Source organism: Elgaria multicarinata, chromosome 3 (assembly GCF_023053635.1).
Source record: "Elgaria multicarinata webbii isolate HBS135686 ecotype San Diego chromosome 3, rElgMul1.1.pri, whole genome shotgun sequence".
In the NCBI taxonomy this organism is placed as follows: domain Eukaryota; kingdom Metazoa; phylum Chordata; class Lepidosauria; order Squamata; family Anguidae; genus Elgaria; species Elgaria multicarinata.
In genome coordinates, this window is record NC_086173.1 from 89,914,142 (window position 1) to 89,940,978 (window position 26,837).

Genomic DNA, 26,837 nt, shown 5'->3' on the forward strand with positions numbered 1-26,837 from the left:
AATTGGGACCACACACACTTACTCTTGAGTAAAAGAAAGGTAGTCCTCAGCTACATGCTATGTAACTAACTTAACGTGTAGTTTGACACTTGTTAGATACTTCAAGAATAGGTGGGGAGGAGGCGGAGGAAAATCAAGAAGCTGATAGGTCAGTACTACACATAGCTGGTGAGCTGCATTTGGCTGAGTTGCTCAAAGGTTGCATAGAACTGTGTTCCATTTCCCCAGAGAGAAATTAGAAATTCACTGGCTTTCCTTGAGCATCGAGAACTAGTTATGAGCCAGTGTTTATTCATTACATTCTATGTTTGCACTAGAGGTCACCGTTTCCACCAGTGCAAGGAGTAGAAAATGCTTCTGGCTTAGAGCAATCCATTTAACAATGGATTGAATTCCAATTCAATTTCTTCTTTTTATACCACTGCAATGTGCCTGTTGCTGCTAAACACCTCTACAGTAGCTTCTCTGATTTGGAAAAAACAGCAACAGTGACTCATTCTCTGCCACTAGTAGCACCACATGACAGCCAGCAGAGGGCAGCCTCTTTTGTCAGTTTCACAAGACAGTCCCCTTAAAAAAAGCAAGAAAAGAAAAAGAAAGCAAATAGCAGTCCTCCTGGATTTGCACTCCAAATGCTTGCATTTTGAGGCTGTTCTGGAGACACACAAAATCTGACCTGACAAAGAAAAACCTGTGAAAGCAGTCACAACACTTGCTGTTGGAGTTGAAAGAGTCATGTTGTTTCCGGAAGGAGCTGACTCAGAGGAAGTGCCTTTTTGGTTTTCTCCCAGTTGTGTGGAAGATGCTTCTCTGATGCATCCGTTCTGATGTGTACATGATCCAATCATGTGGGTAGGGACTGACCACCATCATGGTGGGGATGACCCACAGCGATCAGGGACTACTCACATAGCGGAGTCATTTTTAAAACGCTCTCCCCCAGCCGCAGGGGACCTGGTCATGGGTAAGTGGCTGGGAGAACACCTAAGGCACATCTTGGTTACAAAAGTTCATATCCATATTTTTGTCTGAGTTCTCCAATGCACTGCATTTAGGAAGCTAATAAAATCCGTGGGGTTGGGTCTAGCTCTTCCAGCACAGATCAAAGCAGTTGTGGAAAGTGAACATGGCCTCCCCCAATAGCGACCACAGGGGGGTTGAAACTCCATCAGCCCGAGGGCTGAATTCCATTTTGGTGAAGCTCTGGGGGCTGGGGGGAGAGCTGCATTCCAGCAGTGGCCAGGGCTGAAGGGAAAGGGGCAGGGCCAAAGGCAAAAATAATAATAATAATATCAATGCCAGCATATGGTAGCGTAAAGCTCTTATTGCTGGTAACTAACCCTTAGGAGAGGCTGTTCAGCCTTTTAGAATTGGGAAAAACTGCACAAAAGCTGGGAAACCACTGAATAATCGGAGGTCAGGGGGAAAGGGGCAAAACCATCTGGAGAACCCCGGAAGGCCAGATCAGAACTTCAGGAGAGTGGTTATTTGGCCCACAGAGCAGGTCCAGCACATTTAATGTGTATCTCCACTCTCATTGTCTGTGGCTTCTTCTCACCTACAGCCAAAGCTACTGAAATATTAAACTAAGGATAATCGGGACACCACCATACCCCATATATCTGAGGTAGTTAATTCTGCTACCTCCCAGGTGAGGTGTGGGGCGCAATGCCCCTGGCCAGTGCTTTTTTGCATAGACTGAAATGGAAATAGGCTTAACATTGTCTCTTGGCTAGCATTGAGGCCGACTTTTTGGGGGGTGTATGGGGTGGGGGAGGGGTACCACTCTTCCTGAGGCAGGACAGTTTAACCTCTTCAAGTGTCAGAACAACGAGCCCAGCGATAGGTGAGAATCAAAGGACGTGGCACCTCAGGACCCTTTTTTTACGCCATAATGTCGCAGCGCACCACGTGTCACTGCACACTGCATGCTAAGTCTAGGTGACAACGCAAGGGCAAGAATGAAAGGGTGGGACCTCCCATCCTCTCTCCCTGCCTCCCCCTCCCCCCCGCTCTGACAGGCACATCAGTCTCTTTGGCCCTTGGAAGTGCTACGTCACGATGAGCGCCGCCTCCGGGGAGATGGGGAAGGTGTGGGCGGAATCGCCGTTCAGCACTCTGTACAGCAGCTGTTCCTTCTCCCGGTGAGCCTGCTCTCTCAGCTGCGTCTCCTTCTCCAGGGCCTCACGAATCGTGAGCAGCTCCTCAGACAGTTGCCTGTAAAGCAGAAGCACACAGGAAAATGCGTTGGGACCGTTTTCAGAAAACGCACAGGGCAGCTGGCAAGGGAGAAACAGGGGAGGGGGCATTTTTCATTACGAGTAGGGACGCACGGGGACTTCGTTTCAGTCTGGTTTTTAGCGTGAATTTGCCCTCTTTGCACATGTGAACAGGAGCGCTGTTTTTAAAGGACGCTCTGACGTTGCCGACCTTGGGTTTGCTTTCACAAAATGTGTACAAAATGTGTACATATCCCCAAAATATGCATTTTCACGCTTTAGTCTGGGGGGGGAGTGTGCATTTGACTGCATGTTGAAACGTGCACTTTCCCCATTCAAATGAAAAGCAATTGAAAATGGGAGTGAAGCCATTTGAGCTTCAAGGCGGAGGATCTCAAAGAGCTCAAAAATCACTGATTCCTCCATTTCTAATTACGAGCACTTTCCCACCACATTCATATGAAAACTATACCATGGGGGAATTGAGTGGTCTTGAAAACAGGATGATGGCACATGAAATAAACACACTAGAGCAGCCTTCCCCGGTCCAGGTGCCCTCCAGGTGTTTGGCACCACAACTTCCATCATCTCTGGCTATTGGTCATACTGGCTGGGACTGATGGGAGTTGCAGCCAAAAACCCCAGAGGAGTGCAGGTGTTTTGTGGAAGCTTCTCCAGCAGTAGTCACCCAAGCACACAGAAAGCTTGGAGGTAGATCAAAGAAGAGGTAGGCTGAGTTTGGATGACTCGCTAATCAACAGTTGTTCCCCATTCTGTTCCTATTACCCCTCCAGTTGATTAGCGTGTCGTCCGAACTCAGCCGTAGATTCTAGCACAAGGATTTGTTACTCCTAAGCTGATTGGCCACTTCCACAGCTATGCTGCCTGTTGCTGATCCTGCAAATACAGATAGGCTGCATACAGATATGCAGGCCAAGCATACTGACTCTAGGTACTACTGAGCCAAAAACATTCTCTGGGCATATTTTACATCAGGGGTGTTGAACCTCAGGCCCGTGGGCCAAATACAGCTCTCTGGGGTTCCCCTCCTTCCCTCTCCCCTGCATCACCAGGTAGTTCCTGCTGTCCCCCATCCAACTATCTATTTTTAGGTGGTTTCATGGCTTTGTACAATTTTTTCTTCCCTTCTAAAAGGCTGAACTGCCTCTCCTAAGCCTTAGTCACTGGCAGTAAGAGCTTTAAGCTAAAATAGGCAGGTATTTTGGCCTCTTCTCTTTGCCTTTCGCCCCGCCCACCATTGGAATGCACCGTCTGAGATGTTCTCCAAAATTTAATTCGGTCCCTTAGGCTGAAAGAGGATTGACACCCCTGTTTTACATACACATTTCCCCAGCTCACTCCATCAGACTCCTCGGCAAAGCCAGGCACCTTGGAGATATTTCATGTGGCTGAAGATACTACCTTGTCACTGCCACCTGGTTCTGCATCCGTACTTTGAGATCTTCATTCTCCTGTTGAAGGGTTTTGACTTTTTCCTCAAGCAACAAGTTTCTCTCCATCTGTAACAGGCCAGAAAAACGATCAAACAGCAGATAAGACACAGGTAATGCAGGGCCCCATCTGCATGAGGGATTTACTCCAATTCTACTGTGCCTCACAGGCATTCATAGTGCATGATGTTCCTCCCTCTTTTCCCCCAAATGAGCCTTAATGGGAGTGAGTCGGGGTGTGGGCATGGGAAGAGCGGCATGGGGAAGACAATGAGAAAGTGAGCAAAAAGGGCAGCACAGGGGTTCAGGAAGGAACCCCTGTTCTACCATTGCTGCCCGGCCTCTCCGCTGCCTCTCCCTGACTTCCACTGCACTGTGCAGTTTAATGACTTTCTTTTAAAGAAAGCTTGTTGATGCCTGATCTAATGCCATTCCTTGTGCAGTGTGCCATGCAAAAGCAGTTTATTGGGGTTTTGGATACACCACTTCAATTGACTGTGTGTGCTGTGGGAGGAGCAAACCCAATTTCATGAAAACACAACTTTAAACGGAATCATGTTGGGAAGCAAATCCTTCCACTCTAATATTGGAAAAGTGGGGAGACCCCAACCTTGGAGGAAACAGGATCCTATGGAAACCTCTCCCCAGGCACATTCACATATTGAAGGTTGTATACGGGTAAGTACTCTGGTAATTAGTAAATGGGCAAGATACTCGTTTGGGGGGTCAACCACTATCTTATATTAGTAGAGATTGTAAGCCTATGCGGCAGGGTCTTGCTATTTACTGTTTTACTCTGTACAGCACCATGTACATTGATGGTGCTATATAAATAAATAATAATAATAATAATAATAATAATAATAATAATAATAATAATAATAAAGGAAGTGGGTGAGTCCAGAGGAGGGGTGTTGAAACTCTTTCAACCCGAAATGGGCTGAATTCCATTTTGGAGAAGTTCTCGGTGGCCACATTCCAATCATGAGTGGGGCTGAGGCCCAAAAGGGTGGTACCAAAATCACTCAAAACACCCAGCCTATTGTAGCTTAAAGCTCATACTGCCAATAGATAAGCCTTAGGAGAGGCATCTCTACCTCTTAGACTGGGAGGACGGGGTGGGGGGAACTGCACACAAGCCGGGCCACCACGAAACAATCAGTGGTCAGAGGAGAGGTGGGGCCAGAGGAAGGGAGCAAGGTCATCTGGGTTCTGTGGAGGGAGGGATTTGGCCCCCCGGGCCTGAGGTTCACCACCCCTGGTCTAAAGAATATTTGTGGTATCCAGAAATGCTTGTGGTAGGGCTTTCCAACTGTGAAAACGAATACATCCAACCCACCACCGTTTCCAGGTTCAGTAGCTTTTTGTCCAGGGTGTGGATGCGTTCATTCTTCATCTCAATGACAAAATGCAGACTCTCTAATTCCTGTTCCCAGAACTGGCTGGGGCTCCCATAGTCCTAGAAAAACAATGGGGGAAATGTTTTAATCTGCACCCTTAACGAGGAGACTGGCAAACTGCTCTAGCCACTCACATGTCTCCATGCACATACACCACTGTCCATGCCCATTGCCACCAAGGAATGCAGCTACATCCAGGGGTTCACTGCCTCCCTATCTATATGTTGGAGAAAGACTACAGCAGGAATCTTGTATCTTATACCTGGGACGAAGCCCCACTGAATTCTACTGGGAACTTCTCAGTAGATGTATATTGGATTGCTAATTGTAGCTGCAAGGGTTGACCCACACATGTAGGTATATTCCTGGCAGAACAACCCTGTGCATGTCTACTCTCACCAAGCTCAATGAGACTTAGGGCCAGACTTAGGCCTACAGTATTGCAATCTTGAGGACTCAGAGATGAATGGGAAATCATTGCATTTGAAGTAACATTTCCTTGATTCTGTGATTGTTGTTGTTTTTATTTATTTGGGTTTTTTGTTTATACAGATTTCTATACCATTTTCCAGTGAATGATCAAAGTGGCAGAAAATAATCATAATCATAGAACCATAAAAACACAAGGAAATAATCACTGCTTGCCAATACAACTTTTCACTCTACCAGCTGGGTCACACCTCAAGGAAAATCCTGCATGAAGCGGTGCGTCTTAAGCAGATGTCTAAAGATTAAGAATGAAAACACCTGTCTAATGTCAATAGGGAGTGTGCTCCAGAGGGCAGGTGCTGCAACCCTAAAAGCTCTGTGACAGGTGCTCCTGAGGTGAACCACAGGACCAGCCAGTTTTGTTTATGGTACCTGGATGTGCTTCTTATAATCTCTGCTCAGGATTGACTCCTCCACCCGTTTCATTTTCTCTTGGAAGGACTTCATCTGGGAACTCAAGTGGCCGATGGTCTCCTAGAGCAGAAAGATAAGGCAGAATAAATTCGTACAAGTCCATCCCTCCATTTTGTTGTGTATTCGTTCAATCGTTTCCGACTCTTCGTGACTTCATGGACCAGCCCACGCCAGAGTTTTCTGTCGGCTGTCGCCACCCCCAGCTCCCCCAAGGTCAAGTCTGTCACCTCCAGAATATCATCCATCCATCTTGCCCTTGGTCGGCCCCTCTTCCTTTTGCCTTCCACTTTCCCTAGCATCAGCCTCTTCTCCAGGGTATCCTGTCTTCTCATTATGTGGCCAAAGTACTTCAGTTTTGCCTTTAATACCATTCCCTCAAGTGTGAGCAGTCTGGCTTTATTTCCTGGAGTATGGACTGGTTTGATCTTCTTGCAGTCCAAGGCACTCTCAGAATTTTCCTCCAACACCACAGTTCAAAAGCATCTATCTTCCTTCGCTCAGCCTTCCTTACGGTCCAGCTCTCGCAGCCATAGGTTACTACGGGGAATACCATTGCTTTAACTATGCGGACCTTTGTTGTCAGTGTGGTGTCTCTGCTCTTAACTATTTTATCAAGATTTGTCATTGCTCTCCTCCCTAGAAGTAAACGTCTTCTGATTTCCTGGCTCCCTCCATTAGGGATATACATTCCCATTCCAGGTGTAATAGAAGGCTTGGACATTGGGGATATGCCAGTAAGGAAGCTGCCAGCTGCACTCTGCATAGGGCAGCTTTTTTCTACGCTTTGGCGTTGCCCTGCCTTTGAGAGATGAAGTCCTTTGCCCCTGCTATGACCCCGATTGGGTTCCCTGCACTCGTTCTTTGCATTGAAATAAAAGCTCCAATTGACATCAATGGAAGCTTTGCTTCCAATGAGAAGAGCAGGCTTAGGGGGCCCTGATCCAGACTGGGGCTGTACCAGGGGGTGGGCAAAGGACTCAAGCCCCACTACCCTCCCCCCCCCCAGGGCCCTGCTCAGGACCGCCCCTTCTTACGTGCCCTTTCTTTTTAAAACAACAACAACCATTCCTACAATTACTAATTGCATGTGTGCCATCTCATCTAGCCTGTTCCTAAACAAAACACCTTCAGCAGAAATAAACAACATGGCAACTGCTGCTATTTGGCAGCCGCGTGTTCCTTCCATGTGGTAAACTGCTCTATTATTATTATTATTATTTATTTATTTATTTATTTATTTATATAGCACCATCAACGTACAGAGGCTGATTGTTTTATCCGGGTGCACACAAAATGAAGGCGGCAAAGCAATGCAGTGCTGCAAAATGATTCGTTTAGCGGAGAGGATCTGTGCCCTCTCTGCTCCAGACACGTGGCCTCTGCTGCACTGAGCATAGGTGAGAGGGGTGGAGGGGAAGGCACCTGTAATGATGATTGAGCCTTTTGGAAGGATTCGGTCAGGAGCAGCTTCTCTTGGTCATGTGCTTTCTGGAGCTCTGCAAGGGAAATAGCAAACTATGGTCAGCCGGAGGGAGGCACAAACTCCAACCTGATTTAGCCAGGGTTGATCTTTACATGGCGGAGTGCTAACAGATCAGACTCTATGTTTCAAGAATGCATTCAGAGGTAAAGGAGAGCCCAGAGGACTGAGCAGGAGAGTGAATGGAACAACGTGCCACTGCTGCTGTTGCTACTGCTGATAGTGGGCAGTATCCAATGCTCAAGTCCAGCCCTACCATTAAGCAGAGTGAAGCAGATGCTTCGGGCAGCAGATGCTGGGAGGCAGCAGCAAACTCTTGGAGGAAAGAGCTGCTTTGTGCCCTCTAAGCAAGGCTGCTGCCTTCAGGTATGGTGGGGAATGCTGCCCCATTGCCAATGTTGAAGAAACAGTCCAGTTGGCTTTTGTATATGGAGTGGGAGGGGACGCCATCTTGTTCCTTGCCTCAAGCAGCAAAATGCCTTGGGCCAGTGCTGCCTGTACACTAGTGGGACCCACCAATGATGCAACATGAAGCTCACCAGTGGAGGCTGGTGGCTCTGATGTCTCTAGGGTGGTGGATCCACCCTGGGTTTCAGTCAGAGCACCTTGAATACCTCATTTAGAGTTCTAACTGAAACCCAGAATGGATTCACCACCCTATTGACATTGGAGCCATCAGCCTTCACTGAAGCTAACACCTCCTAAAGCAACCAGATTTAAAACAAAATGAACATTTTTGGAATGGGACAGGTCAGCAGAGTTTGCAGAAGGGAGGTCCGCCGACCTTTCTGATGATGGAAACAAGCATTTCAGTTCATTTCTGGGGGTGCTCTAGGAAATGCTAGAGCCCTTCCTGTTGCACTGGTGGTGGGCCCCACAATTGGTACAGGCACAGGGCAGCACTGAATACTGCCCAATTGCTCTGAAAAGAGGTGAAAAATATAATGAGCCACATAGTAAAGGATCCCAGAGCCTCCATCAAAATAAAAAGTGGCACTTGTAACTCCATCTTGAAGCAGACATGTCAAAGCAGGCATTACTGTCTAGTAGCTATGGTAGGGTGACCATATGAAAAGGAGGACAGGGCTCCTGTATCTTTAACAGTTCCATAGAAAAAGGAATTTCAGCAGGTGTCATTTGAATATATGGAGAACTGGGTGAAATTCCGTCTTCATCACATCAGTTAAAGCTGCAGGAGCTATACTAGAGTGACCAGATTTAAAAGAGGGCAGGGCACCTGAAGCTTTAACTGTGGCGATGAAGAGGAAATTTCACCAAGTTCTCTATATATACAAATGACACCTGCTGAAATTCCCTTTTCAATACAACTGTTAAAGATACAGGACCCCTGTCTGCCTTTTCATATGGTCACCCTATGCTATGGCTTCTTTTCACTGATCCTGTTCAGATGACACACTAAAGCCACAGTGGTTAAACATTTTGAGCTAAACATTATGGCTTAGCGTGTCATGTGAACCACTCCTAACCATGGTGGCTACATAACCACAGTTTAAACACGCTCACTAACCCTTTGCTGCAAAAGGGTTAGCAGCCTAACCATGGCTTAGCATGTTGTCTGAACAGGCCCACTGTTGCTCTAGAGTAGGTGCAAAGAACCAATCCAGATCTCAAAAGCCCCCCCTACCCATCATGTTAGGCCCTGATCTAAATTAGAGGCTCTGTGCCTACTCTAAAGTAAAAATGAATAAAAGATGTAGCTCCTAGATGCACATTGAAAGTAATGTCTGCTTAGGACCTTGCATCAGTGCTTTGACAGAAACAGAAGCAACTCATGTACACAGTAGGCAAGTTTTGGTCCTTACCTTGGAATCTCTCTTCTTGTTCTCTCTTCAGTAAGTCATACTGCTCAGAGAGTTGCTGCTTACACTGTATATCCTTCTCCTTTTCAACCTGAAAAAAGGAGTATGGAATGTTATATTGTTAATTAATAATACATTATCATTTATTTATTTTAATATAACATTTATATCCCACCTTTTTTTCCCTCTTGCAAGGAACCCAGTATGGCTTTCTTAGTTCTCCTTCTCTCCGTTTTATCCTCACAACAACCCTGTGAGGTAGGTTGGGCTGAGAATCTGTGACTGGCCCAATGTCACCGAGTGAGCTTCCATGGCAGAGTGGGAATCCAGATCTCCCAATTCCCAGTCCAACACTCTAACCACTACACATTACATTGGCTCTCTTACCATCAGTGTTATGCTCAATGCTCTACATCCTACTCTGAGGTATTTATAATTTTAAGGCTGGGGACAGACAGTTGTCCTTAAGGGTCTTGAAGGAGAGCTGTTAGAAGCATCCTTTACTGTTGGTGATCCCAATCATACATTTTGTCTAAGGTGACCATATGAAAAGGAGGACAGGGCTCCTTTATCTTTAACAGTTCCATAGAAAAGGGAATTTCAGCAGGTGTCATTTGTATATATGGAGAACAGGGTGAAATTCCCTCTTCATCACCACAGTTAAAGCTGCAGGTGCCCTGCCCTCTTTTAAATCTTGTCACTCTAGTATAACTCCTGCAGCTTTAACTGTGGTGATGAAGAGGGAATTTCACCCAGTTCTCCATATATACAAATGACACCTGCTGAAACTCCCTTTTCTATGGAACTGTTAAAGATAAAGGAGCCCTGTCCTCCTTTTCATATGGTCACCCTAATTTTGTCCCATTATCACCACTGGTTAAACAGGTTTGACAGGCCTTTGAAGCATGACAAAACCAACAAAAACTTCTTTGAGTAGAGAAGATGGCAAGATATGAGCGCATACATCATGGGAACAACATTTTTTTTTATCAGGGAGAATATCTTTCAGCAATGTTTGTTCACCATTACTGATCTTCTCGTTGAGGAGCCCTGATAATCTTCCAAGGAATCCCAGGGCTCCTTGCGAGACTGGCCTAGCAGAGGTGTTTTGAGAAGAAGTTCTAGTTGCCTGCTGATGCCTCTTTTAGAACTGGCACGGTCCATCCAATAGTCACCGGGGGAAAGAGCATTGGGATAAGAGTCTAAAAATAGAGTCTTGTTTCTTTAAATGTGTTGTGAATTCTTGTCAGAGTTCACCGAATCCCCACTGACTTGCTGCCAGAAATCTGTCAGAGTAGAATCTGTACAGTTCGAGCTTATATACACAATCTTAGCAAAGCAAATACTTTTTTTTTTAATGGACACATGGGTTCCTCATTATATACGTTGCTATTCACTCTCCAAACAAGTAATCAGTGCCAAGCAATCTCCAGGAAGAATCTAGCACCTTTTCAGGACTCGCTGACCTGTGATGCACTTTGTCCTCTGTGCTCCCATTGTCTGGGACTGATGAATGGTGCAAAATTACACCCATGGCCTGATACTAACCCAGATCCCACTGAATTCAATGGGGCTTGCTCCCAAGTAGGCATGCATAGGACAGCAACCCTGTTACTGTTGGATATCTAAAGATCAATCAGTCAATAGAAGGCTAAATCTAGAATCATATGCAGATTTATTTGGAAGCAAGTCCAACTGAACACAGTGAGATTAACTTCAGATTAAAGAGGTATCTCATTGTGCTATTTGAATGAATTTATACTTTTTCATTAGGAGTTTAGAACCTCTTTCAATCCAAGGGACAAATTTCAGAGAAGCTCTCAGGGGCTGGATGCCAAGCGGTGTAGCCAAAGGGATGGGACAAAATAACAAAAAATACAGAAGATACTAGTACTAGGGTGACCCTATGGAAAGGAGGACAGGGCTCCTGTATCTTTAACAGTTGAATAGAAAAGGGAATTTCACCAGGTGTTATTTGTATGCATGCAGCACCTGGTGAAATTTAACAATGAAGAGGGAATTTCACCAGGTGTTACATGCATACAAATGACACCTGCTGAAATTTCAATAGAACTGTTAAAGATAAAGGAGCCCTATCCTCCTTTCCATATGGTAAAACTCTTTACTCTTCATAACGAAGTCTTAGGAGAGGCAGTTCAACCTTTTAGAATGAGGAAAAAAACTGCACAAAAACTGGAAACCTGCCACATGATTGGTGGTTGGGGAAAGGGGTGGGGCTATAAGAAGGAGGCATGGCTATCTGGGGAATCTCAGAGGGCTGGATTGGGAGCCCAGTAAGTCTGGATCTGAGTCACAGGCCTAAGGTTCCTCATCTCTGCTTTACATTTTGAATTGAGTTCTGTGGTGTTAACCACATTTCTATTCCCTTAGGTATGTCTGGGGAGTATGGAATGTTGGACTGAGTGGGTGTGGCTGGTGATGCTATGGAAAGAGAGTATATATATGGGGGAGCTGAATGGTCTGAGGTGTTCCGTTGGTGATTGGGTTTGGAGGGTAGATGTGTTTAGCTGTGTGATTTCTTTTCAGGAGTTGTGTGAGGAGTGAGTGAAAATAAGATCATAGGGACTAAGGATTGTTGTTATTAGATTTGTTACTACCAGTATTCTTAAGAATAGGCAGGAGTTAAATAGAATTTGAAGGAACTAAGAACTATAAACAACAATAAACATTTTCTTTATTTTGTAACCATAAAACCATGCGTTGGTTTGGCTGTGTCTCCTGCTTTATTAGTTCATAAATAAACATGTTACATTAAACCCTCAGCCTGCTATATTCACAGAAAAGACTTTTCTAAATCTCCTTATCTTTTCCCTCTGCTATAAGGGAAAGGTTATACTTTTCTTTTTACCTTTTCCTCAGGTATTTAAGTGGTGGTGATTATCCTGAGGGAGGTGTGCGAGTCAAAGCCTTGTGTGTGAGGTGGTAACATAGCAAGTTCTATAGTACAAGTTTCAATGGCACAATATGTGTGTAGTGTTGTTCATTTTGAATGGTACATGCACATTTAAATAGCCATCTTTCCCCACAATAAATATGGAAGTGGGGTCTCAACGCTTTCCCAATTGTTGCTTCTTTGTTTATTGCAGGGTAATCTGGCTATTTTAAACGCATGTGTGTCAGTTTCAATTAGTGGTCTGTCACCAGCATTTTGTCATTTAAATGGAAGAATTTAAGCTCAGTTCAAAAATTAAAATGCATACAACTGAACAAGAAACAGCATTTTCATTTAGACATGCTGAATTTCCAGCAATCTTCTACCTTTTATTTTTGGCCAAGCAAAAGGCCCAAGGGAACAGGTTTAACATAAACCATTCAAAATATGACAGACATGGCTTGGGACCGGAACACCTGATGGAACGCCTCTCCCGACCTTAACATACGCGGGCTCTACGGTCAACATCTGGACCCTCCCTCTGAGTGCCACCTCCAAAGAAGGCTCAGAAGGTGGCAACAAGGGATCTGGTTTTTTCAGTGGTGGTCCCCTGACAGTGGAATGAGCTCCCCACTGAAGCCCACCTGGTGCTGACACTGTCATTTTTTTCAGTGCCAGGTAAAGACCGCCCTCTACTCCCAGGCATTAAATAGTTTGATGAGACATTTATGTTTGCTGTTTTAGCAGAGGTCTATTACAAAAAACATTGTTTATTTAAATTGTTTTAACTGTTTACATTGTTTTAATTTTCCTACATTAAATTTTTAGACTATTTCATTATGTTGTGTTTTGTATTTTTATGAATTGTTATAAAACCATTTAGAGATCTTCAGCTATGGCGTGGTACAGAAATGAAATTGTTGTTGTGTCCAGCTGCCTCTTGAACGCCCACACTAGAGGCATTCAAGAGGCAGCTGGACAACCATCTTGTCAGGGATGCTTTAAGGTGGTTTCCTGAACTGAGCATGGGGGTTGGACTCGATGGCCTTATAGGCCCCTTCCAACTCTACTATTCTATGATTCTGTGATTATATGATTCTAGTGTCCCTAGATAATATATATTAGGTACTTATCTAGTATGCTACCTGTAACTGTGATCCATAAGCATATTGCTGAGTGTGAGTACTGGGTGGGTGGGGTAGTAAAACTAAACAAAAGGGGGGATCTTGCTGACCACCAGTCAGACAGAGTTCAAGAATATTACGGAACAGAATCGCTCCAACCTGGACTTTAATATCTTGGCTAAGTCTCTCCGTCTCAGCATGATGAGTTTCCTTCAGACACTCTTTCTCTTCCTGGTGGCGGTGGTGGAGCCTTGCAATCTCATTCTTCTGCTTCTCCAGCAGCTCTGCCTTCCCTTTCTCTGCTTCTTCCTGCAAATGGGCTGTGTCAGCTTGTTCAAGGAGGAGAAGGGGGGGAAAGAAGAAAGATGTTGCTAGTTGGCTTTCATCATCATCATCATCATTATTATTCGATTCCAATCCAATGCCAGATCTAACTGAAACTCATTTTATTAACCCAAAGGTCAACTTATATTTTAGACAAAGATTTACAAAGGCAAATGAAGGATTTGAATTCCAAACAGTCTCCTTGGATACCTGCCAGAGCTAGCCAGATAGGGAGCCTTTCAACACAAGGCTTTTATTGTGCGCTCATGATTGCTCACTCACGTTTGCTGGTCTTTTACATGACCTCCTTCAGGGCATCTCCTGTGCTATGCAACCATTAACATGTTGTTGTTGTTTTCTTAGGGGGGGGGGGGAATCTGGCATATCCTGAATTTTGCCATTAAATTCTCCATGTAATTGCACAATTCCACTGCACCACAACACCATCTAGTGGCTGTAAAATGAGACATATAGAAAGGCAGGGAAAGATGCCACCACCCTGGAAAAATACATATGCAAATCAGCTGATCTTAATCCCACAAACAACCTAGAAACAGAAGCCTTGTAAAGGTGCACGATAAAAGACTCATGTAGAAATGACCGTGGTCTATCCACGATGCAGACATGCACTATTTGGGGGCTCCCTCTAGAAGAGAACTGGTGTGGAAGTTACAAATGCAACTCTCAGCGTAGGTGAACCTAGACAAGTCACTCAGTCTTACCACCCTCACAGTAATAGGATAATAATATTGGACTGCCTTACAGGTTTGGTGTAAGGATAACTAATGCTGCATACCTGTGGAGCACTTTGAAAGAACGCTATGTCATTGCTAAGGTTGTTCTCCTATACACACTTACCCAGGAGTAAGCCCTATGGCAGAGTTCTGAGTAAATATGCAGAGAATTGAGCTGTGCATATTACTATTAATGAACTTTAGGGCCCAAACAGACATTACTTTAAATTTGTATCTCACAGCTATATCTTATTTAGGGTTTTAGCCTAGAATAGGTGCAAGGCCCCCCAATCCAGATTGGGAGCCTCCGGAGCATAAGGGTCCATCTAATCCAGCACTCTTTTCACACAGTGGCCAACTAGCTGTCAACCAGAAGCCCACAAGCAGGACATGGCTGCAATAGTACCCTCCCACCCATGTTCCCCAGCATAGGCTCACTGCCTCTGCTACTGGAGGAAGCAAATAGCTATCAGGACTAATAGCCATTGATAACCTTCTCCAGTATCCTTGGGGGGGGGGGGGGTAGAGAGGGTTTTAAGATCTGGGTTGGGGGCCCTGTGCCTACTCTAGAGTAAAAAAAAAACCCACAAGTGCTCAGAACTGGGAGCTCCATGTTGAGCATCATTTCTGGCTAAAGCTGGCCATGGAGCGGAGTTTCGCAAGGTGCCAAAAGAATCCAACTGAGGTCTATATCAGGAAAAAGGTCTCCAGCCTGGCCTCCTTCTCCATCACAACTGTGCAAGGAGGATGGCTTTCTGGGTACCCTATTCTGTCTGAGATTGAATAAGTGCTCTGCACCTTTGTTGAATTATTTAGTACAGCTTCCTGGTTGGGCCACTCAAACTAGTTTGCAGGATTTGTATTTTATCATTATGCAGCAAAAGATGCATGCAGTATAATGCATCCATCTTTTCCTGTATGAGTGAGGTGCTTTGAACACTTCAAACAGTGAATGTTTATCTGAAGTGCTTATATTACATGATGATGATTTGTACGTTATGCCAACTCAACAGCTAGATGGAAATATTGGGAATGGTGTGTCCAAATCCATGGCTTGTTCTACAACTGGCATTGTGTTACTTGTAAGACCTGCACTGTGATGCACATGGGGGTGATGGAGAAATCAGCAATGGAATCAAATGGGTTTGAATTTCTATGAATCTGACCTACAGATTCCACAGCAGACCAGCTTTTTCCCAAGTCACACAAATTCCGTGCATTTGCGAACTGTTTAAAAAAAGCCAACCAGTTGAAAATGCACATTTTGAGAGGATTTGCACATTTGGGGGAGGGATTCATGCATTTCTACAAGTGCGAATTTGCACAACTTTGGGTAATTGCAAAATATCCCATTCCATCCATGAGCAGATGATAGAACGATAGGCACCCAACAATCTGCGAAACACAGCTGGAATGGATTTAACCAAGCCTTCAGGATCTGTTCTGCAGACTGGTGTAATTAGCAGAGGAGTGCTGTCTCTATGTGTACATTATCCTTCTGCTCAACTAATGGGAGCCACCCCACCCCACCCCACCCCGGCCAATGCTCTACACTCCATAGGAGCAGTAGGGACTTTGCTAAGACTTCGTAGTTGGGCAGATGTCTGGGGCCTCATTTGGCAGAGTGAGCAGGCGAGCCCCCAATGTAGCAGGGCTGGCTTACTACATTCGGAAGAACGTGAAATAACAGATGCATTCCCATCCAAAGAGCCCCTGACCAATACGTCCATGAAGTCCAGAGTCTAAAATGACTTCATTGCACAACTGTGTACAAGGAGAGAGCTCTGCTGCACCTTTACTGGAGATGAAGGCAGTTACACAGACAAAAGCTGATGCATTTTCATCCTCTGCTGGAAGCTACCCTCTCCTTAATGCATTGCTGCTTTTGTCTCATTGCCCAGTTGGACAGAAATGGAGGTGTTGCTTATTTAGGGGAAATTCCTTGGCTGAGTATCTAGCAGAGCTGCCAAGGCTTTTGACCACAAAAGTAATATCAGGGTAGGTGACCATCATGGATGTCTCAAAGAGTGTAGGCTTAGATACAGTGCAAATGAAAGCATATGAAATAAGTTTCTCATCGGTATTTTTTTTTTTTAAAGTAATTATATTTACGTTTCACATGGGATTGGTTCTCCATTACTGATTAGTTTACCGTTGGTAATGCTCCATTGTTTAAGGACAGATGCATCTGCCCAGTTTGGTATCCTACCCCTACAGTGTAGATAGCAGCCTTTCCCAGTGTGACACCATCCAGATGTTGTGGACTACAACTGTCATCATTGCTGGCCATTGACTATCCTGGCTGGAGCTAATGTGAGTTGTATTCTGAAACATCGGTCTGTACTGCATTGCTTTCAAAGAGGTGCATATTTGGATGTTAACCCTCCACTCATGTTCTTGTATAATTAGTCACTTGTAAAGAGTTCAATTTTAAAAGGCAATTAGTGCTGGATTAGGGGAAGTATGTTTGGCTCATATCTAGAAAGGAAAGGAAAGGAACCTCTCGTGCAAGCACTGAGTCATTACTGACTCTTGAAGGGATGCCAGCTTTCGCTGACGTTTTCTTGGCAGGCTTTATAGCGGGGTGGTTTGCCGTTGCCTTCCCCGGCCATTATTACCTTTTCCCCAGCTAACTGGGTACTCATTTTACCGACCTCAGGAGGATGGAGGGCTGAGTCGACCCGAGCCAGCTGCCTGAAACCAGCTTCCGCTGGGATCAAACTCAGGCCGTGGGGAGAGTTTCAGCTGCAGAAACTGCTGCTTTACCACTCTGCACCACACAAGGCTTCATATCTAGAAAGTGTGGAGGTAAAAAAAATCCATGCTCAATCTTGGAATGTAGGATATTCTTGGCAAATTTCTTTTTCTAAGCCTCTATGTAAAATAATAATAATAATAATAATAATAATAATAATAATAATAATGAGACAATACAGCTGCAAAAATAATTCACCAACAACTGGTCATCAATTTCAGCCTTATCAAACAACCTACACCATACTATACATACTCACCTGAAATAATCTTGGAAAATGCAGATAATAAAATATTCTGGAACAGAACAATTCATACTGACAAAACAATACCTTGCAACTGACCAGACATAACAGTCATAGACAAAAAAGAAAAACACACATACTTCATCGACATAGCAATACCGAATGACAAAAATGTTGTTGAAAAGGAAGAGAAAAGAGAGGAAAATATACACCACTGGCCATGGAAGTCAAAGAAGTATGGCAACAGGAAAAGGTCACTATTATTCTATTAGTCACATCAGTCACTGGCATCGCATCAAAAAACTATACAGAAAACCTTCAGAAACTGGGCCTACCAAAATACATCCACACCACCATCCAGAAAGCAGTCATAATTAAAACATGCTCAATTGTCAGGAAATTCCTGAAAATGTAAAGACAGCATGAGTTGGCAATGCCCGTCATGTCCATCTAGAAAAACCGCCATGAGCAAGAAAGAGACAACAATAATAATAAGTTTGCAGGGTTGTTAGCATGTGATAAGGGTTGTACAGCACTTCGTACAAGAAAGGGGAACCCACACTAACTATTTCCCTCAACCCAAGAATACATCTACTCAAAAGTAAACATTCCAGCCTGTGCTTGAAATGGCAGGCTGGGGCCCTTTCCCTGGGTATATTTGCTGGCAGAGACGGAAGGCTCCAGACTACCATACTGTCAGGCTAGAATATCTACGTAGGAAAAGATCTCCTCATCAGGAAGTGGCCCAGCTTGACATGGCAGGAGGGAGCACCAACCTACCAAAGGACGTACTTGCAAGCAACTTCTTCAACATGCCACTTTCTGAGAAAAATCGTGTTCTCGCTCTCACTAATAATGGGGCAAACTTCATCTGGGGAGGCTCAGAATGCAAACCACCCCTGTTCTTAAAGCATCCCCCCCAGGGTTAGTCCAGCTGTTAGGAAGAATAAGGCATTCACCTCACACAGTGGATGCTGGGGAGGGGCAGAGAGATGCTAGAGAACAGAACTCTGTGCGCCGTACAGCTTGCCATGTGGCCCACCACCCAAAACTAATCTGCTGACCCATCACCAGTGTTGAAGTAATATTCAACTGCCAATCCAGTTGGCTTCTGTATCTGGAATGTGGCGGCAGGCGCCATATTGTCCTTTGCAAAATGTTATGGGCTGGTCTGATTCTCAATTGGGCCCTGGATCTCTTCCCAGTAGTTATTCCCAGCATCAGGAACTCCCTGTCAAGGCAGTCCAGGGGCATGTCTAGAGGCGGCGATATCCCGGGGATCATCCCAGGATCATCCCTGTGTGTCCACATGACACACAGGGGATCGCGGGAGCAGGTAGGGACAATCCCTCCCTTTCCCTGGGATATCGCCCTACCCTTTAATTCTGGTTTTTCCCGCAGTCTCAAGATGATCCCGAGACTGTGGGACATGTGTCCTCGCTCCTCGTGAGTAACTGTGAGGAGCCAGGAACCAAGCATGGGGTGAGGAGCTCCTCAGGAGCTCCATGCCCATCAGGGATGGGATGGGGGGAACAGGAATATTTTTTTTAAAAAAAATGTACCTTTGCGCAGGAGCACTCCTGCGCTCATTTGAGATTTAAAAAATGGTGGGCGCAATGCCCTCCGTCCTCCTGGGACATTGCGTGCCGCATGTAGACAGAGGGGGATGATCTCACGATCACCATATCACAAGATCCTCCCCCTCCCTCCCGGAAAGCCGGGAGGTATAGACATGCCCCAGGTTAGCTCTATCCAGGAATGGTTGGGACTGACCATGTATATCCCTTATTATTATTATTATTATTATTATTATTATTATTATTATTATTATTATTATTTAATGAAACAGCCATTTACATCAAATTCAAGGTGATCAATGTATATTTGTGTCTTACCATTTTCAGTCTTCAATGCAGTCAGTTCATAGGAAGCCTGTCCTCTTGCATGCTGAGTTTTGTTTTTTTTCTGTAGAAAACACATAAACAGAAGCACAACTCACAAGAAAAAAAATGGGGGGGGGGAGTTGGTCCACATTATGGTCAGTTTAATCTGAACCAATGTTAGGAAAAAACCATGTCATTTGAGAGAAACTTTGGGGCTGAGTCCCTTTAACACCAAATTATTCAACAATCCCTCTATAAAATGGGAGTTGTGGCACAGTTAATATCTCAGCCGTCCACTTCCATCCCAGCAAAGAGGACTTCTGGGGTACCAGAACCAGCAGCTACATTGTAGAATCAGTGGTGTAACGGGGTCAAAGCTCCCGGACTTCCAGGCTTCCCTGTTCCCTCTGAGCTTAGCTGCAAACCTCACAGTTAGGTGATGGAAAAATAGATTTCAACAACAATATATTGTTGCGAGCTCTCCCTGTAACGCAAAGTATTTTGGGGTGCCCTGGTCTTGAGTGGGAAATTAAGACCCATTTGCTTTACAAAAGACCTGCAAAAGACATACACGGGCCTGCATTTTTGAACTCTTCCTGAGGGTGTGGCTGTGGAGACTGTCATGATGAACACCTGCACTTCAACATTTACCAATACAGCACTGTGTAGGATACTTCACAAGCTGCTGCCATACTTCATTTCCCTCAATCGGCGATGAAATTAGGTAAATTAAGATGCTGGACTTCATTGTTTCCCCCCTCTCTTTAAGACGGTAATGCGTATTACTTAACTTTGTGCTAAGGTGGCTCTGTTGCATTTGGAGTCTCTACTGCATAGTCGGAATGAGCCCCTGGACATCTGCCCCAAAGTCCTCCCCTGATGGCACCACTACCCTTCATACGTGGCAAGGCCCTTCTTACAGCCACAGTAGACATTGCGTGGTGGCAAATGCATGGTCGCTGCTGTGTGCACATGGGTCAGGGAGGCAGAGCTAGGATTGATTTAGTTGAATCCATTCCGTCTGTGTTTCACTGATTGTCAGGTGTCTTTCACTCCCTCGCCCGCTCATTGACAGAATTGGAACTTCTTTTAGGGATGCATGAGATTTTTGTTCCTCATGCACACGTGCAAATTTGTGCCAATCCCCTCAAAAGTTAAAAAAAAAAAACAACCACCCACAACCACAACTGGTCTGCAAGTCTGCGCAACTCTGAAAAAGCTGGTTCACTGCAGAATCTGCAGGTCAGATTCACAGAAATCCGAACTCGTTTGAATCCATTGTGGATTTCTCCGACATCCCTGGGCAGAGCTAATCCCAGTTTCCACGTACAAGTACCCGTATGATACACATGACTGGGGGACATGTGTATATCACACAATGGAGCCCCTGTCATTTCCAAGGCACTGCCATGATGGAATACTTTTTTCAAATGCAATTACTGCTTTGTGGTGAGACGTTAATAAGTACTGTGAAGGAACCGCTCCGCAATATTAGAATGCCATTCTGTGCCACACACCAATGTACAGTGTTGCAATTGTGGAACAAGGAAGAGGTGTTTGCAAGGTGAAGTGGGCTGTTCTAGGGTGTTTTTTGTATCTCTGGTCAACGCATGCGCACTTGTGCAGACCTATTTTGTGGGGTGTTTCACTCTAGTGAAACAGTCCCCTATGGAAAATGTGCGTCTTACAGATCGACACAGGAAAACTTCCTTGGGCACTACCCTCACCAGATGCCCCTCCATGATCTTCTCCTTCTCTTCAGTCTATCAGAGTTTCAGAGCTACGTGGTTTTCTAGACACGTTGCTCTCCTTTACTGCAGCTTGAGAGCAACAGGAGCTACTCTGGCCTTTTAACATGGAGAGTTTTCCCCTTCTCCTCTTTTCTCCAAAGTGCACCTTACATTCACCTATCCCACTTCATGAAAAGGTATTTTCCACATCTGACTCCAGACCAATAGGAAAGCCAATGCCCCCCTCTCCTGTGCTACCCCAAATTGCACCTTTCAAGAACACCTCCTTCTCTTCCTTTCCTTGGTGCCCACCATACCCACTTACCTGGGAGAAAGCAACATTAAAATTAATGGGAATTACTTCTGTGTAGACATGTTTATGATAAGTTGGAAGGAGGAAGAAACACTGTTATTATTATTATTATTATTATTATTATTATTATTATTATTATTTATTTATTTATTTATATAGCACCATCAATGTACATGGTGCTGTACAGATAACACAGTAAATAGCAAGACCCTGCTGCATAGGCTTACAATCTAATAAGTTGTAGTAAACAATAAAGAGGGAAGGAGAATGCAAACAGGCACAGGGAAGTGTAAACAGGCACCGGGTAGGGAGAAGCTAACAGTATAGAGTCAGAACAAACTCAATATTTGAAGGCTATAGGGAAAAGAAAAGTTTTTAGCTGAGTTTTAAAAGCAGTGATTGAGCAGAAGAAAAAGGACGAAGCTGAGTAAGGGAAGTGGAGGTCCTAGGGCAGGCGAGAAGCATGGCATCAGAGGAGCGGAGAGCACAAGCGGGGCGATAGTGTGAGATGAGAGAGGAGAGATAGGCAGGAGCTAGACCGTGAAGAGCTTTGAAGGTCAGCAGGAGAAGTTTCACTCTCCATTTGATTTGTGACACCAGACCAACCTTGCAGACATTACAGCAAAATTGTGCACAGCTATGCAGGTGCACTTCTTTGCAGAATTTTTTTTTAAAAATACCCTGCAGTTACTCACAGCTACACAGCTGTACATTTAAAAGTAGCACTCCAAATAATAAATAAATGGCTGACCATGCAACCTTGTGCAGAGACACCACAATAAACAAAGCCTCGTCATAAAATGGGCCTGTAAAATACCAGTATACAGAGGCGGAAAATGCAGGCGGAGCACATTTGGTGAGTGTGTCATGTGGCATGCTAATGAGCCAGATGTTTCAGTAGTGGGGAGATGACTCTAGTGTAGAATGTCCCTGGAAGAAGCACACATTTGCCTTGAGCATATATTACAGAATGTATGACAATACATAGAATGTCTTGCACACGCTCTTAAAATAAGTGAAGCAACCCCTAAAATCTCGCAACTGTCTCCTTTCTTAGGAAATAACAAATTGCTGCTTCCTATTTCAGCTCATCACAAGTCTCTGATTTTGACCCCTCCAGTGCTCCAATGCTGCTATTATTGCTCACCCCGCACTCACCCAAATGGTAGGAAATTCCCTGGCAGCTGGTACGAGATCAGTATCTTTGGAAAGAAAGGGTATTAGAAACTAGGGCTGGGATGAGGATTGCCAAAATTATTATTTCAACTGATCTTCATGGGAGAAGGGGGTGAATTGTGGCTCCTGACTAGGATGGGAGTCCCCCCAAAAGGCAAGGAGTGGCAAAATTCAGGGAGGGAGGGGAGAGATACATTACCTTTAGCATCAGGGGTATTCCTTTGATTTCCCCACCCCCACCCCCGCTTCACCACCACCAGTGGAGACAGCAACTGCAAAGAGCAGAACTCTTGCTTTGGCAATGCAGCCGCCAGGGTTAGATGCAGTGTTGTTCTGGCCAAAGGAAAGACGGGGGTGGGGGGATGGCCCTTGAGAATGGCAGCTTTCTCAAGGGCCGCTGAACTTTTCCTCCTTGCCCGTTCCCCTGGAATGATGCTGAATCCAAGCCCAAGGCAGTCTAGGTGAAAGGACATGATTGCTGAGCTCCTAGGGAAAAAGCTCTGCTCTTGCTATCGCTGCTGCCACAAGAAACAGAGGAAGAAGAGGAGGCAGAGCCAGGGTTAACCCAGGAAAATGGAGGGATCATCCCTGTCTGCTCCCAGGATCCCCTGTGTGTTATATGGACGATCCCAGAAAAAAAGGCAGGTGTAGAAACGGCCTTAGTCTCTCCCAGACTCTGCATTAAGAATATGTGGGGAAACGTGGGATTAGGCATCCTAGTTTTCCCTTGTCATTTTTCTTTTCATTTTTTAGCTCCTATAGTACGCTAGGGGTGCTTCCTGATGAGGCTGTTATTGCTCTATCGTCCTGCCTCTTTCGTGGAGTTTTATGGGCCAAGTGGTGGTGGCCCATAAAACACTAGTGGAAGATGATAACATCATCCACTAGTGACCCTTCCATGTTTTCTTACCACCTTATCCATCTTTTTCCTCACTGCCAAAAGTTTAAAGCGGGGATGGGGGGGGTGCAGCCCCCACTGGGATGTTGTTGAACTGCAACTCCCATCAGCTCTTGCCAGCATGGCAAATGGCGAAGGATGACGGAAACTGCAGGCCAATCACTTCTGGGGGGCCACATGTTCCCCACCCCCAAAAGGGAATAGCTGCACAAGGCCTTGTAGCTGGTAGCGCTAGGAGCCCTCCGCCTAACTCTCAAGAGAAACGGATGCTTCTTCTCCCAGGGGCTGTCAATCCATTGTCTTTGCCCAGGGGTGGCTCCAAATCTGCGCTGCATTGATTATATGACGCAGCCACCAATTTAGAGCCACCCCAGGGCAAAGAGCCGAAGATGCGGAGCAGAAAAGTCGGGGACTTTACCTGACCAAGCAAGTTTCAGCTTGGCTCTTCCTTGTCTGTCCTCACTTGGGCGCTGCTCCAGGGAGTGTTCCTGGGTGGAAGGTGACCTGTCTTTGGTTGCCGGAAGCCGGGGGAGGGGTGGGCCCAGTGAACTTAATGGCCATTGGAAAGTCTGCACTGCCTCCTTCCATCCACATAACTTGCCACCACCCTGCACCAGCGAAACTACCGGGATTGGCAGTGGTGCCGTGAAGACAGCCCCCCAGTCACCATGGGGCACAAAGAACACTCACTGTTGCTCTGTTCATGCAAACCCTCAAAGGGATGATGAATCTATGGCTTGGGACAGGATTGCAACTGCAGGTATCACCCCATCTGACCCCCACCTCCATGCATCCGTGGGTTCTTCTGTACACGCATGTACATTGTGCACTCTGCTGTTCCGCAGAGTGCCTGATGGTGTTCGGTGTGGCAGGCTTGGTGCAACAGAGCCCATGAATGCATGTGGTCAGGTATGGGCCGAGCATCACAATCCCACTCCCTCCCTTCCCACACCGGGCCGTTACCATACAAGTTCAGCATCCCCTCTTTGGTTGTGTGAATGGGGAATATTTTCCTGTAGCCTTGGACCCTCCTCGTTCCTGCTCCAGGCAGACCCAAGGAAGCACAGAGAGCTAAGAAAGATCCCCACACATCTCAGAACATCTCAGCAATCGTCACACCCACTCCCTCCTTCCCTGGAGTGGGCCAGAAGAGTGATTAACCTTCTCTCTCCTTTGTGCCGGGGCTTGATGGCGTTCTGATCCCCCACCCCCCACCACTTTTTACCTTCACAGAGTTCGATGAATTGTCCCCCTCTTCCCTCCCTCCAGGGGTGTCTGGGAAGGAGGAACAGCTGGAAAATAGGAAGGCAGCTTAAGGAACTGACAAACAAGGAGTTGTTTGACATCAAGCTACACTGTGCTGGGGCGCGGGGCACACTTTCCGAGGGCCTTGCCATGCGCCTCCCCTTCACCCGGGCTTCACGCCGTAGGCGATGCCCAGGCGACTGGAGCAAGCAGGCGGCCAGTCACGATGCACCATCAGGCAACTGGGGGAAGCTGAGCTCGTTACTCCCACAAACCTACTGCTCTGATGGTGCTTTTTATAGCCGGCTCCAGAGCCCAGAAATAGCCTGTTCCAGGGCGCAGAGCAAATGCAGGAATTAGATGGGTTGTTTTTTTCTTTTTAAAGAAGGCAATAAATCATAGGCAATTACCAGGATAAAGCTCAGGCCTAATAATTCCTCCAAATATCTGGCACTCACCGAACTAACTCCGGCTGCCGTTCAAGCAGTTACATCATCACTCAGGGAATGTTTTGTTACAGCATCAACTGTTGCTGCTACCATCCCCACTTGAGCTTTTGGGGCCTGTCAGAGTTTCCATCCCAGCTTTGGTTTTAAATAGGGGGGTTATTAAAAAAGGGGGGATTTAGGACCTCACTTGGCAATCTAGACTTGGCAGTGTCTCCTTCCAGCCCCGGGGGCAGCAGTCACATTTACTTACTTTAACAGCAATGAAGAAGGAGGGGTAGAGGGCAACTATATTTAGTTATTTACAGCCAGTGTGGTGTAGTGGTTAAAGTGTTGGACTGGGACTCAGGAGATCTAGGTTCTAGTCCCCACTTGGCCATGGAGCTCACTGGGTGACTTTGGGCCAGTCACTGGGTCTCAGCCTAACATAGCTCACAGGGTTGTTGTCGGGATAAATAGAGACAAAGAGATCCATGTAAGCCCCTTTGGGTTCCTTGGAGGAAAAAAAGCAAAATATAAATGTAGTAAATAAACTGTACAGTTACCATGAAGGAAAGGCTTCGCTCCCATCCACCAAACCCCATGAGAAGTTGGGCCTCTTCCTACATTGCATAGGGTTTCACTCTTGTGCTATTGTGACTTCCAGACTGTCTAACGTAGGGTGATCATATGGAAAGGAAGACAGGGCTGTTGTATCTTTAACTGTATTATTATTATTATTATTATTATTATTATTATTATTATTACCGGAGAAGATTTGTCAACAGTCTTTTTAAGAAAGCTATAAAGACTGATCTCTTCCAGTAGGCCTATCCACTGGAATTTCAGGATGCTTTTAGGATGTTTTTTAGGGTGTTTTAACAATGTATACTATGTTTTTAATCAGTATTTTATGTATTTTATACTTGCTGTTGTTCCCCACCTTGATCAAAATGGAGAGGCGGGTAAGAAATAAATTTATTATTATTATTTGTAGAGAAAAGGGAATTTCAGCAGGTGTCATTTGTATGCATGCAGCACCTGGTGAAATTCCCTCTTCGTCACAACCATTGAAGCTGGTCACTCTACAAAAGAAGGCAGGGCTCCTGCAGCTTTCACTGTTGTGATGAAGAGGGAATTTCACCAGGTGCTGCTTGCATACGAATGACACCTGCTGAAATTGCCTTTTCCAATGCAACTGTTAATGAAACAGGAGCCCTGTCCTCCATTCCGTATGGTCACCCTATAGTCTATTAGCATGTGGTGGTGGGGAGGGCTGATTGTGTGAATCAGATTATCCTTGTGGGTTGACTCAGTGACTTCTTAGGCACTGGTATGTCCCACAAAAATCCAGACAGACCTACATTAGCACTGGTAGATCACCTGGGCATTTGTGTGACCTAGCAATAGGTTTAGAGTATTTCATGCCAACTGGTTGTTCTGTAAGAAAGGAATTGCTCCCCTCATTCGTTTCTACAGCTCCATCCGCATGCTTGGCACTTTACATAGGATGACCGTACGAAAAGGAGGACAGGGCTCCTGTACCTTTAACGGTTGCATAGAAAAGGGAGTTTCAGCAGGTGTCATTTCTATATATGGAGAACCTGGTGAAATTTCCTCTTCATCGCCACAGTTAAAGCTGCAGGTGCCCTGCCCTCTTTTAAATCTGGTCACTCTAGTATAGCTCCTGCACTTTAACTGTTGTGATGAAAAGGGAATTTCACCAGGTTCTCCAGATATACAAATGACACCTGCTGAAATTCCCTTTTCTATGCAACTGTTAAAGGTACAGGAGCCCTGTCCTCCTATTCGTATGGTCA

The 26,837-nt window shown here is 45.4% G+C and overlaps 1 protein-coding gene across 1 annotated transcript in view; it reads right to left on the reverse strand.

The window, feature by feature from the left end:
- Window positions 1-571: 571 nt before the first annotated feature.
- The window catches only part of CCDC69 (coiled-coil domain containing 69), a 39,290-nt gene continuing 13,024 nt past the window's right edge, over window positions 572-26,837 (reverse strand). The window contains exons 2-9 of the mRNA XM_063120877.1: window positions 19,243-19,312; window positions 13,450-13,619; window positions 9,277-9,364; window positions 7,396-7,469; window positions 5,932-6,033; window positions 5,010-5,129; window positions 3,642-3,739; window positions 572-2,217 (exon numbers count right to left, since the gene is read on the reverse strand). Coding sequence (XP_062976947.1) covers window positions 2,052-2,217; window positions 3,642-3,739; window positions 5,010-5,129; window positions 5,932-6,033; window positions 7,396-7,469; window positions 9,277-9,364; window positions 13,450-13,619; window positions 19,243-19,312 — 888 coding nt within the window. The 3' untranslated portion in view covers window positions 572-2,051. The remainder of the gene's footprint in view (window positions 2,218-3,641; window positions 3,740-5,009; window positions 5,130-5,931; window positions 6,034-7,395; window positions 7,470-9,276; window positions 9,365-13,449; window positions 13,620-19,242; window positions 19,313-26,837) is intronic.